The sequence below is a fragment of the Bos javanicus genome, chromosome 17 (assembly GCF_032452875.1).
Source record: "Bos javanicus breed banteng chromosome 17, ARS-OSU_banteng_1.0, whole genome shotgun sequence".
Taxonomy (NCBI): Eukaryota; Metazoa; Chordata; class Mammalia; order Artiodactyla; family Bovidae; genus Bos; species Bos javanicus.
In genome coordinates this window covers 65,224,171-65,236,383 of record NC_083884.1, presented here as the reverse complement: position 1 = coordinate 65,236,383, position 12,213 = coordinate 65,224,171, and the positions used below count along the sequence as shown (strand labels likewise).

The following is a 12,213-nucleotide window of genomic DNA, read 5'->3' as shown; positions in this document are numbered from 1 at the left end:
GGTCCTCTAATAGAATATGATTCCCTAATGGCACAGTTGATACATCCAACAACAATAGAAACACCCACCCCTGTTTATTATGAGAATGAAATACCACCACCCCTGTTCCAGGTAGTTACTACCATTGCTTGAGCACCTCCTTCATGCCAGCCACTGTTCCATGTGCTTTTCATATGTTATTTGAATGAGATGATATATGTAAAATGCTTTTCAGATCTCTTGGCTTTTAATAATAGGTCACTTAATAGTTTCTGCCACTAGTATTAATAGTAGTAGAAATAGTAGCTAAATATATATTGAATGGTTATTATAGGCTAGACCGTCATTGCCTTATGTAATTATCACAACGACTCAACAAGTTAAAGACTATTATTATCCTATTTTACAAATGAGAAATTTTTAAACTCAGAAGAAGTCACTTACCCCAGGTTACCCACGTGGTGAGTAGAGGAACTGAGGTTTGAAGCAAGATTCATTTAATTCCAAAGCTTGTGAGCCCTCTTCTCTACCATGCTACCCCACCCCTTGCTTCTGGAAATCTTAGATATTTTATAAAGTATAAAGAGAGACAGAAGAGAAAATAAAGAAGCCTGGAGCGCAGAGCTCTCATCAGGCAGCTTTGAAATCAGGCAGTCTTATTAAGAAAACACAAATTCAGACTGTCCTTGATTAACTTATTCAGAGTTCGGCAAGGAAACACAACATATTAGATTAACACTAATAAAAATGAGATGCTTCCTTGACCTGATGCTAAACACATTTGGTTATCTAAAGTTGGCAAGGGCTCTGCTTGATGCAACGATGCAAGACTTAAGCTATAAAGGACTCGGAGCCCATCATGGGACAGGAAGGGAGGGTGGAGCTGCTCCCAGGCTGGGCTGGGGTTGGGCAGGAAGTCTGACTTCCCGGGTGGAGCTGGCACCTGCAACGTGCCAGTCACCTTGCTAGGCTTTCGAGATCCTGTGCTCTGAGCAGCCACATGAGGGTTCAAATTCCAGTTCTGTGGTAGCTTGTGAAGCTCTTTGGGCAGGTCACCTCAGTTTCCTTTGGGAGGTAAAAGGTACTTAACATCAGATGTCTGTTGTGATGATTATATAAGATAAATCCATGGCATGCTCTCTAAATGCCAGGCACTGTTCTAAACACTTTGAAGCTGGTACATCCCATAGTCTTCTTGGCAGCCCAGTTAAGTAGACACTGTCATTAACTCCCCCTTCCAGGGAGGAAATGGAGGCACAGAGAGGTTAGGTAACTTGCCCGAGGTTAACCAGCAGGAGGAGAGGATAAATCAATATTTGAACCCGGGAGGTTTGGATCTTACACTTGAACCCTAAGCACTACATCATCTCAGTTCTCAGTGCACAGACAGTGTTCAGCACAGACCCTGGACCCCAGTAAGCACTTAGTGCGTGCTGGCTATTATTATTAATATTGTAATCCTGTAGGAGAGAACAGAGGTGATGTGACTTGCCTTAGGTGACCCCGTTGCCGGGAGCACAGCCAGGAGCTGACTCCAGTTTGATTTCAAAATCTGTGCTGTTTCTGTTTCCCCCACCCCAGATTACAGAGGGTGTTGGGCTGGGCTTGAAAAAGGACACAGGAGATTTAGTCAGCATTTTTGGAAGCAACCGCAGGGCTCCCACTTCCCACCTCCTCCAGCAGAAGATGCAATCTATGCAGGTTATGGAGGGTCAGCTCTGGGTCAGACTGTGTGCTCATACTCAGCCTTATGTCTGTAGGAAGTATTAAACTCTTTTCCATAGGTGAAGAAACGGAGGCTCAGAGGGGTTAAAGGACTTGTCCCATGTCGCACAGGTGCCAAGTGGCAGAGCAGACTCCAACCCGACTGTTGTTTACATCCAAAGCTCTTCTTTTAAAAAAAAATTTTTTTTTTGTTTGTTCTTGGTTGTGCAGGGTCTTTGTTGCTGCATGTGCTTTGCTCTAGTTGCAGCTAGCAGGAGCTACTCTCTAGTAAGGGTGCCCGGGCTTCTCGTTGCAGAGTATGGCCTCTAGGACGAGCAGGCTTAGCTGCTCTGAGGCGTGTGGGGTCTTCCCAGATCAGGGATCAGACCATGTCTCCTGCATTGGCAGGTGGGTTCTTTACCACTGAGCCACAAGTTCAGTTCAGGTGCTCAGTTGTATTCGACTTTTTGTGATCCCATGGACTGCAGTACACCAGGCCTCCCTGTCTATCACCAACTCCTGGAGTTTACTCAAACTCAGGTCCATAGAGTCGATGATGCCATCCAACCACCTCATCCTCTGTCATCCCCTTCTCCTCATGCCTTCAATCTTTCCCACCATCAAGATCTTTTCAAATGAGTCAGCTCTTCACATCAGATGGCCAAAGTACTGGAGTTTCAGCTTCAGCATCAGCCCTTCCAATGAATATTCAGGACTGATTTCCTTTAGGATGGACTGGTTGGATCTCCTTGCAGTCCAAGGGACTCTCAAGAGTCTTCTCCAACACCACAGTTCAAAAGCATCAATTTTTCAGTTCTCAGCTTTCCATAGTCCAACTCTCACATCCATACATGACCACTGGGAAGACCATAGCCTTGACCAGATGGACCTTTGTTGACAAAGTAATGTCTCTGCTTTTTAATATGCTGTCTAGGTTGGTCATAGCTTTTCTTCCAAGGAGCAAACATCTTTTCATTTCATGGCTGCAGTCACCATCTGCAGTGATTTTGGAGCCCCCCAAAATAAAGTCTCTCACTGTTTCCGTTGTTCCCCATCTATTTGCCATGAAGTGATGGGACCAGATGCCATGATCTTAGTTTTCTGAATATTGAGCTTTAAGCCAACTTTTCCCTCTCCTCTTTCACTTTCATCAAGAGGCTCTTTAGTTCTTCTTTGCTTTCTGCCATAAGTGTGGTATCATCTACATATCTGAAGTTATTGGTATTTCTCCCGGCAATCTTGATTCCAGCTTGTGCTTCATCCAGCCTGGCATTTCACATGATGTACTTTGCATAGAAGTTAAATAAACACAGTGACAATGTACAGCCTTGACATACTCCTTTCCCGATTTGCAACCAGTCTGTTGTTCCATGTCCGGTTCTAACTGTTACTTTAAAAAGATCCAGAGCCACCAGGGAAGCCCCCAAAGCTCTTATTCTTAACCACTGAGCTATATTGTTCATTGCTCAGTCACTCAGTCATGTCCGACTCTTAATAGAATCCCAACTCCATTCATTCATTCATTCATTCTGTATTTATTGCATGTCTGTTTGCCTTGCCTGTGCTGGGAGGTGGAGACACAAGAATGATTCAAGCACACTTTTTCTTTTTTTGGTCTGAGGAATAGTCATACCCTCCAGGAGAAAGAAAGACAAGTAAAAAGATGAATTATATTTTAGAATATAACTTTTTTCTTGATCATCAAAGTCACATATGCTTATTGTAGAAAAATTAGAATACACAGCAAAAAGAGATAAAAGTTAAAATAGCCCAGAGGCCCACCATCCAACAACAGTCATGATCAACCCTGTTGAGGTATCACCTTTTTGGTCTTGTTTCCTCCCTTGTGGGTTTATTTCTAAAGAATTGTTGTTCGGTCACTAAGTCCTGCCTGACTCTTTGCAATCTTATGGACTGCAGGCTCGAGGCTCCCCTGTCCGTCACCATCTCACAGAGTTGAGTCGGTGATTTCTAAACAATGGAACACTGTATATTTATATTTATATTTATATATATATATATATATAGCATCATGTCATGCTTTCCCCCACTATAGCACTTTTTCATTTTGTTAAAAATTCTTCCACAGTGGGCCTAAATTCTTCATACTCTGAAAAAATAATGCCCAGTACTTGGAAAATTGTTTAGAAAGTGCTAAGGTGGGGTAAACCAGGGGACTCTGGGATCCCAAGGGAGGGATCCGGTTGGGTCATGGGGCTGTATCGTGCCTTCCTGAGGGGAGGAGATAGTTGAGCTGAGCCTGTTAGGATCCTTGGGCCCTGACCAAAGTGAAAGATGCGTCCCTTCTACCCCTAGGGAACCTAGACATGAGCAGGAATTCCAGGAATGCAATTTCCTGCACAAGGAAGCCCAGATAGCCCTAGAGTGATCCTCCTGAGGGGCAACTTTCCAAGACAGTGAAGAGTCCCCAGCAGGAAAGTAACTGTTTCTCTTTTCCACAAAGAGCTCAACCTTCTGGTCAATTTTTTTTTCTTACAGTCAATTTTAAAAATACCCCTGTAGGGACTTCCCTGGTGGTCCAGTGGCTAAAACTCCATGCTCCCAATGATCGGCCAGGTCCGATCCCTGGTGGGAGAACTAGATCCTGCTGCAACTAAGAGTTAACCTGCCTCAGCTTAAAGATGGGCTTCCCTGGTGGCTCAGTGGTAAAGAATCTGCCTGCCAATGCAGAAGACACGGGGTCAATCCCTGGTCCGGGAAGACCCCACATGCCATGGAGTAACTAAGCCCATGTGCCACAGCTGCTGAGCCTGTGCTCTACAGCCCGGGAGCCACAACTACAGAGCCCACGTGCCGCGACAACTGAAGCCCAAGCACCCTGGAGACCATGCGTGACAACAAGAGAAGCTACCACGATGCGAAGCCAGAGTACCGCAACCAGAAAGAAAGCCTGCACAACAGCAAAGACCAAGCACAGCCAAAAATAAAATAAATAAATAAATTTCTTTCCAAAAGAAGAAAAAGGTCTCATGTGCTGCAACTAAAGACCCAGAGCAGCCAAATAAATAAATAGTTTTTAAAAATATCCCCATATTGGTGTTCAAGGGCTGCTATAGCAAAGTACCATGAACTGGGTGGCTTGAAACAACAGAGATGTATTACCTTGCAGTTCAGGAGGCTAAAAGTCCAACATCAAGACGGGCTCTCAAAGCCCCTAAGAGGGAATCTCTTGCAAGCCTTTTCCCCAGATTCTGGCATCAGTGGGAACTCTTGGCCTTCCTTGCAGCTGTAAAACACCAGTTGTTGCCTCTGTTTTCACACGGTCTTCTCCTTGTGTCTCTGGGACTTCAGAGAGCTGCTTGCCACTTTCTTATAAGGACACCAGTCATGTTGGATGGGGACCCACCTACTCCAGTATCACCTCATAATTAATTACATCAGAAGTGACCCTATTTCCAAAGAAGGTCACATTCTGAGGTACTGGGCTTAGGACTTCAACTGATCTTTTTTTATGAGGGGCACAGTTCAACCCAAAATACCTTTATGTTGGTTTTCTTTTTTTTTAATTTTCATTTCATTTCTTTGGCTGTGTCCGGTCTTGGCTGTGGCACGTGGGATCTTCATTACATCATGTGGGATCTTTGGTCACGGCGCACTGACTCTCTAGTTGTGGCATGGGCTCAGTGGTCGCAGCAAGCAGGTACTTGGTTGCCCCAAGGCACGTGATCTTATTTCCCCAACCAGAGATTGAACTTGCATCCCCTGCACTGCAAGGAGAATTCTTAACCCCTGGACCACCAGGGAAATCCTACACGCTTATGTTTTATTTCCACTTTTTAGGCTGGACCTTGAGTACTACAGCCAGCCTACTTGCAATGGCAGGATTAGAACCCAGATCTGGTAGACTCTGAAACTGGTCCTTGAGGACACTGTAATACCTCCTGTCTGCAAATCTACTCACAAACAATAAATAAGAGGAATACAAATTAGCACATGTTTAGCTATCCTCTTAACAAATTACCTTTATTGAAGAGAACAACGTTGCTTGAAAAGGAAGATTAATTGAAGCAAAAGAGGGGGAAAAAAGGACAGGAAAGGGGGAAAAATAGTCAGGAAAGCTCTTTTCCAGATGCTTGTGTTCTCCTGGGCTTACCCCTCACTGGTTTCCGCGCTTGAGATAAATAGCAAGGCTGGGATGGGACTTTGCCATTTCAGCGATATTCGGATGGCTGCTCCGACGAGCTGATAGATTGTATGAACTCAGCCATTAATTCACCCTCGAGTGGCCTGTGAATTTTGTCCCTGTTTTACATACCCGACCTCCCCCTCATCTCCGGGAGATTCTGCCACTGCAGCAGAACTTGAGGAAAATCGGAAGTGGGTTGGATGGTAGCCCACCCCCTCCCACCCCGTCACCCCACCATGAGCTTATCTCTAACTGGGCGATAGAGCTCCGGCGACAGGGTTGCCGGTCGTGTTGGCCACAGCCTGCACTGAGGGTCAGGAGGGAAAGAGTCACCAGCCCTTCCTTGCCCGGGGCAAGGAGGAAACAGATTCAGTATCCGTTTCCTGACCCAAAGAGCTCAGCCCATCCGTCAGGTCACAGTATATAGCATGCCCAGGCTTCTCCAGAGCAGCCGTGAAGGGGACCGCAAGTCCCTTTTTCCCTCCTGTGGACAGAGGAAGAAGAGGAGGTTCATCTGTTCCCACATCAAGTCTTTGAACGGCTGTTGTGTGGGTCATCTCAGCCTGTTGCCTGGTCTGGTGGGAGGGTTAGGGAAGGGATGGTACAGCATTTAAAAGCCCAGGCTTTGGGGCAGATGGACCTATGGTCAAGTATTAACTCCTCTTCCAAAAGACCCTCCGTCTCCCATCATCCCTCCAGGAAGGTCTCTCTGGCGGGATGGAGAAGCCTTTCTCCCAAGCCGAGACTAAGTGTGGTACACAAGAAAGGGCAGCCTAAATAGGGACATAGTCTGGGCTCCCCCAGCTGGGCGGACTCGAGCAACTTAGCTTGGCAGTCAGCATACTAGTCAGTGCTCCTGTGATGGCAGGTGACAAAAAACCCACCTTCAATCAGCTTCAGCCAAAGAAGAAAATGTAGTGTGTCTTGTCCCCAAACTACCGAAGAGCCTAGGTTGTCAAATGAATGAATTGTGCCATTCTCTTCCTAACTCTCATCTCTGCTTGCTTCTGACTTAGCTTGGTTCTCCTGCACAGACTGACTTTGTGCCAGGGATCTTGGCTGTTGGTAATTCTGGGCTTAGAAAATACCAGTATCACAACTCAAGGGAGACAGGCTTCTTTCTCCCAGCTTTAATCTATAAGAATCCAAAGGGTAGGTCCTGTGTCCTTCCCCAGAGCCATCAATCACTGGCTGGTGGCAGGTGCAATATGATCGGCTCTTCCAAGGTCAGCGTCTCCCCAAGATGAGAGCAGGTAGGGGCTCCCCAGGTGGCACTAGTGGTACAAATCCGCCTGCCAGGGACAGAGGCGCAGGTTCCATCCCTGGCTCGGGAAGGTCCCCTGGACAAGGCAATGGCGACCCACTCCAGTAGTCTTGCCTGGAAAATCCCGTGGACAGAGGAGCCTGGCAGGCGGGCTACAGTCCATGGGGGTTGCAAAGAGTGGGACGTGACTGAGCATGCACACGTGTGTGCAACAGAAAAACACGAGGATAGGGTGCTTTGAAGGCACAAAGAGTACCATGACAGCCCACCCATTCACCCGTGTGTACATATGCTCACACACCTATTAATTTGATTATAAAACTCTCATCTAACACAATCCAAAATCCCACCTATAGTCAAATGCACCCACCCTCACCCTCTGGCGAGACCACCCATGGTCATAGTACTTCCAGCTCCAACCCAGCATTTCTGGGTTGTGAGCACTCATCTCCCTCAGGACTCAGTGTGGCACCTTATGATCCTGAGGCCTGTGGATCAAATGGAAGTGAAGCCTCCTCAAATGTACAATGGCTGGAGGACAGATCTGGCTTAAATTTGAAGCGAGATGCTTCCAAGCCATAGGCACACAGACAGACTGCATCATTTCGAATTCTACTTAGAAACAAGTAAGATGGAGTAACATGAGTGGGGACCAGCCAGAAAGCATATATGTATGCCAGATACAAAGATTCACTTCTAAGACAGGGAGATGGGACAGTCATTAGGATCAGTCTCTTCATCTATAAGATGGATTAATAAGAAGGGTGTGAGGACCAAATCTTTTTAAATGAGGAATGGCACATAGTAGACAGCACATAGTAGGTACTCGATGCATATTCTCCCTCTCACACACACACAGCTTTTGACCTGATGACAATGACCTCATTCTGGCAAAATAAACAATGGCTCCCTCCCTTTCCCTTTCCCTTCCTCTCCTTCCTCCTTTTTCTTTCTCCTCCTGCCCATCCTTGGACACTCTGTCCTCTAGTGAACTATTGAACTAAGGTTACTTGCCAACCATGGCCCATGGAAGTTCTCTCTCCCAGCCCAGATGCAAACTTCACACACACACACACACACACACACACACACACACACACCCCTCCCCGGGCCATGCTTCCCTCTGTGACACAGGAGAGTCATCCATTGTTGAACAAGCACAGGGACAAGATGTCGGCTTTTCCAGAGCTGTCACCGTCTGACGTCCCTGCTCCAGGGAGGCAATGTTTCTTTTAAAGATGGACTGTTTTTAGTTGACCAAATCACCTCTGTCTTATGAAAGAAATTCAAGGTGATCAGGGTTGAGACACATCTCCAGCGAGGCTGACAAATTCTGCACCTCCTAGGACGGCGTTGAGGGGACACAATTTCTCCTTAACGAGCCTGTATCCTCTGCTAGACCCTTTCTCCATCACGAGTTGGGGCAGGGGAGTGGCGAGGAGCCCACAGTTTAAATAGACAGCAGCCTAGGCCTGAACAAGATCAAGTGGCATGTAGCATTTTCCTCAATCATTCTCCAGGAGGGCCATTTAATTCCAAGGGCTGGCTGGGTCCTCAGGCTCACCTTCAGTGACTCCCAAATGCAAGAGCACTGGGTTGGGGTCCGATAGACCTAAACTTAAATCTTTATTCTACCGTCAGTTAGTTTCAGGTCTGGGACAGCTCACTTCACCTTTCTGGGCCCTTGTTCAATCATCTAACAACAGAGTCTAAGCATGCCAGGAGCCACTGCACCTGGGTCATTGCAAAGGTCCCCGGATCCAAAGGGAAACCAGAGGGACTTTCCTGGTGGTCCAGTGGCTAAGACTTCGCCTTCCAGCACAGGGGACGCAGGTTTGATCCCCAGTCGGGGACAGGAGCTCTAAGATCCCACATGCCTTCCGGTGAGAAACCAAAACATAAAACAGAAACAATATTGTCACACATTCAATAAAGACTTTAAAATGGTCCACAGCAGGAAAAAAAAAGAGTCTTTAAAAAAAGGAAAAGCAGAGAGAAACAAGGAGGGCAGTAATTCAGAACATGGGCTCTGCGGCCAGGTTGCCTGAGTCCAAACCCAGCCCCATGGGTATAAGCTGTTTCCTTGGGCTGCTGACTTAGCCTCTCGGGGCCTCAGTTTCCTCTTCTATATTGATAGGGGATATTAATAATTCCCTCACAGGCTCATTCTAAGGATCCACGGAGACAGTATGAGTAAAGCACTTAGCAAAGTGCATGTCCAAATTAATAATGATTGTAAGAACCCACGGGAAAAGCCTTGATAGACTGTAAAGTACCGTCTTCGTGTACTATTTACCATGACGTGTAAGAACACACATACTAATCTAAGAAAACTAAGTGAATGGTGTATCATTGGATGGTTGTTTAACATAAGTCAAGATTTTCCTCTGAGGGACTCCCAGGGTGGTCCAGAGTTTAAGACTTTCCTCTTGCAGTGCAGCGGGTGTGAGTTCGGTCCCTGGTTGAGAAGCTAAGATCCCACGTGCCTCACGGCCAAAAACCCAAAACAGAAAACAGAAGCCATATTGTAGCAAATTCAATAAAGACTTTATAAAAATGATCCACATCAAACAGAATCTTTAAAAAAAATTTTTCCTTCTGGATGAAAGCCTTTACCTTGGCTCACAAGGTGGGAAAAGTGGGAAGAACTTCAAACAGCGCCGTGAATGGCTGGTTTCTTATCCCACTCACCTTAAGGATGTGCCTATTATATGCAAGACCCTGTGGAGGACATGTTTATGCAGATAAGTCCATTTTAACCTCACTGACCCGATATTTTCATCCCCACAGTGAAGGAAACTGGGCCTCAGAGAGATTAAGCGGCCCAAATGCTCTGGAATGTCCCCAAAGTGAGACAGTGATCTGGATATTGAGGTGTCCAAGTCCAGTGTTCCTTCCAAGAAAAAAAATAACCTTAAGTCATCTTATAGAAATGACGGCAGGCTGTCAACAGATCAAGCTCTTCAGAGCTGTCATAATAAGAGTCCCGTGTGCTTGGTGCTTAGGGAATGAGGCTAGCTTGGGTTGCTGGGTGCCCAGTTGCCATCAGTAGAGCCCAGGGGTGTGCCCTTAACCCTGGCTATGCAAGGTCCCTTCCTCCCCTCTGTTGGCCTCCAGGGCCCACAGCCTTACCTACGGGACTCCACTGCCCCCGTAGACCAAGCTCTGCCAGTGCACACGAGTTTCAGGCTCTCTTGTTTCCACTTTACTGCTCAGAGGAAGGAACTGGTACCAAGAGGTCAACAAAGCCACATAGCCAGAGGCATACTCGTCACTTCTGAAACGCGTTCAGCTTTGTCTCCTTCCCCCACCACCCCAGATCTTACTTTTCTCATCTTCCCAAAGCTAAGTACATCGGCTGCTACCTGGATGACACCCAGAGCCGGGCCCTTCGAGGTGTGTCCTTTTTCGACTACAAAAAGATGACCGTCTTCCGTTGCCAGGACAACTGTGCAGAACGGTAGGGTCCCAGGCTCCCTGCATTCAGACCTCTTCTTTCGCAGCTTCCTACCTGTGGTGGTCTTTCTTTTTTTCCGTGGGAGGGCATATGAAGGATGGACAATGTGACTTTAAGGGAAGGGTGAGGCAACGGTGTGTGTGTGTGTGGGCATGCGTGTGCACATTCTCTTGCCTGAAAAATCCCATGGACGGAGGAGCCTGTCTCATGGACACTGGAGATCAAGAGTAGGAAGTTGGTCTGTAGGAATCTGTGTGCAGTTATGTGAGGCTGTGCCTAGGTGTGAGTTTACAGTGTACACTCTGCAGAGTGATACGTTTGTGAGCTTAATGCCAACATCGAATTGCCTTTAAATAATAGTGGCTGTGAGTGCTGGAGTCTCTGTGGATATGCTGGCAAGGGTCCAGAATTGTGGGGAAAGCACAAGTGTTTACGTGCTGGCGAGTGTGAGTCTGTGGGCGTGAGGCTTGTGAGATGCCTGTGGGAAAGCTGAGGTGGGAGCCTGCAATCAGGGATATTTCGTGGTTCCCCAGTCAAGAGACTGTTCGTTCCTGCCCCAGGGAGAAACACTCACCTGTCCAGGCAATGTTTTCCAATCTAAGGAGAAAACAATGTTCTCGATGAGAACAGGCCCTACGGGGAGGGAGCTGATGTTTAGAGAGTAGGCAGACCCCAGGGGACGGCGAGGGGGGACCCTGGGGCCAGGCCTGGGAACAGCCCTGCTGTCCGGGAGGCACTGAGCAGTGAGCAGACCTGCCCTCCCCCATGCCCTGGGACCCCGGCCCGTGGCGGTTTGCGGGAGGCCTCTAACATGCTGACCTTCAGACTCGAGCCTGATGCCTCTGGAGGTCACAAGCTCTGGAAGAGCTTGGCTGCATGGCTGGAGAGGAAATGGGCAAGTGGGTGGCCAAGGGACCCTTCCCTCTCTCCCTGATTGGGAAACACTGTCCACTTTATAATCAGCTTCCAGAACAGTCCACCATCAAAATCCTGAACACAGGACCACCTTCAGCTTAGGAGAGACTCCCAGCTCTCTAGGATATTGATTGATTAATTTATTTATTGGACTGTGGGGAGACGGAGGTAAATGGCAGGGCATGGCCTCAGAGGGGTCTTGTGGGGGCTGAAGAGTTAGTATTTGCCAAGCAAATGTTTGAGAAGAGCGCCTGGCAGACGGCACGTGTAAGCTCTTGCTGTTCTGCAGCCCAAGCCTGCTCATGCTTCTGTCCCCCGACTAGCTGGGGAGCCCCTTGGAGGCAGGGCCTTGGCTGACTCACTCTGGCTCTATCTGGAAGCACGTGTGGGCTGCCAACAAGCATGTGCGGAACCAAACTGAACTACGCAAGTTGATCTGACTCATGTTCTGAAGCTCAGTCTTGGCTGTCGCCTCCTGAGAAGTCTCTCCTGACACCCCAGGCATGTTGGGCGCCTCCTGCATTTCCACCATCGGCGATATATCCCATCTCACGCTCATCTCACTGTGCAGCCCTGCATTTCCACCATCAGCAATATATTCCATCTCACCCTCACCTCACTGTGCAGCCCTTTTCTAGTTATGTGCTTGTCTCTGCATCCAAGCTGTGAGCTCCAGGATGCGCGTGTCAGCATCAGCCGGGACGTGAAAGTCGCTGTCGTGTCTGACTTTTGCAACCCCATGGACTA

General features: G+C 47.7%; 1 protein-coding gene across 6 annotated transcripts in view; it reads left to right on the top strand.

The window, feature by feature from the left end:
- Window positions 1-12,213, top strand: part of WSCD2 (WSC domain containing 2) — a 132,120-nt gene that overhangs the window by 82,549 nt on the left and 37,358 nt on the right. For 5 of the 6 annotated variants that reach the window (XM_061385159.1, XM_061385157.1, XM_061385158.1 and 2 more), the window contains one exon: window positions 10,440-10,554. The exons of the other annotated variant lie outside the window; for it this stretch is intronic. In XM_061385159.1, the coding sequence (XP_061241143.1) occupies window positions 10,440-10,554 (115 nt within the window). The remainder of the gene's footprint in view (window positions 1-10,439; window positions 10,555-12,213) is intronic. 6 annotated transcript variants of the gene reach the window in all.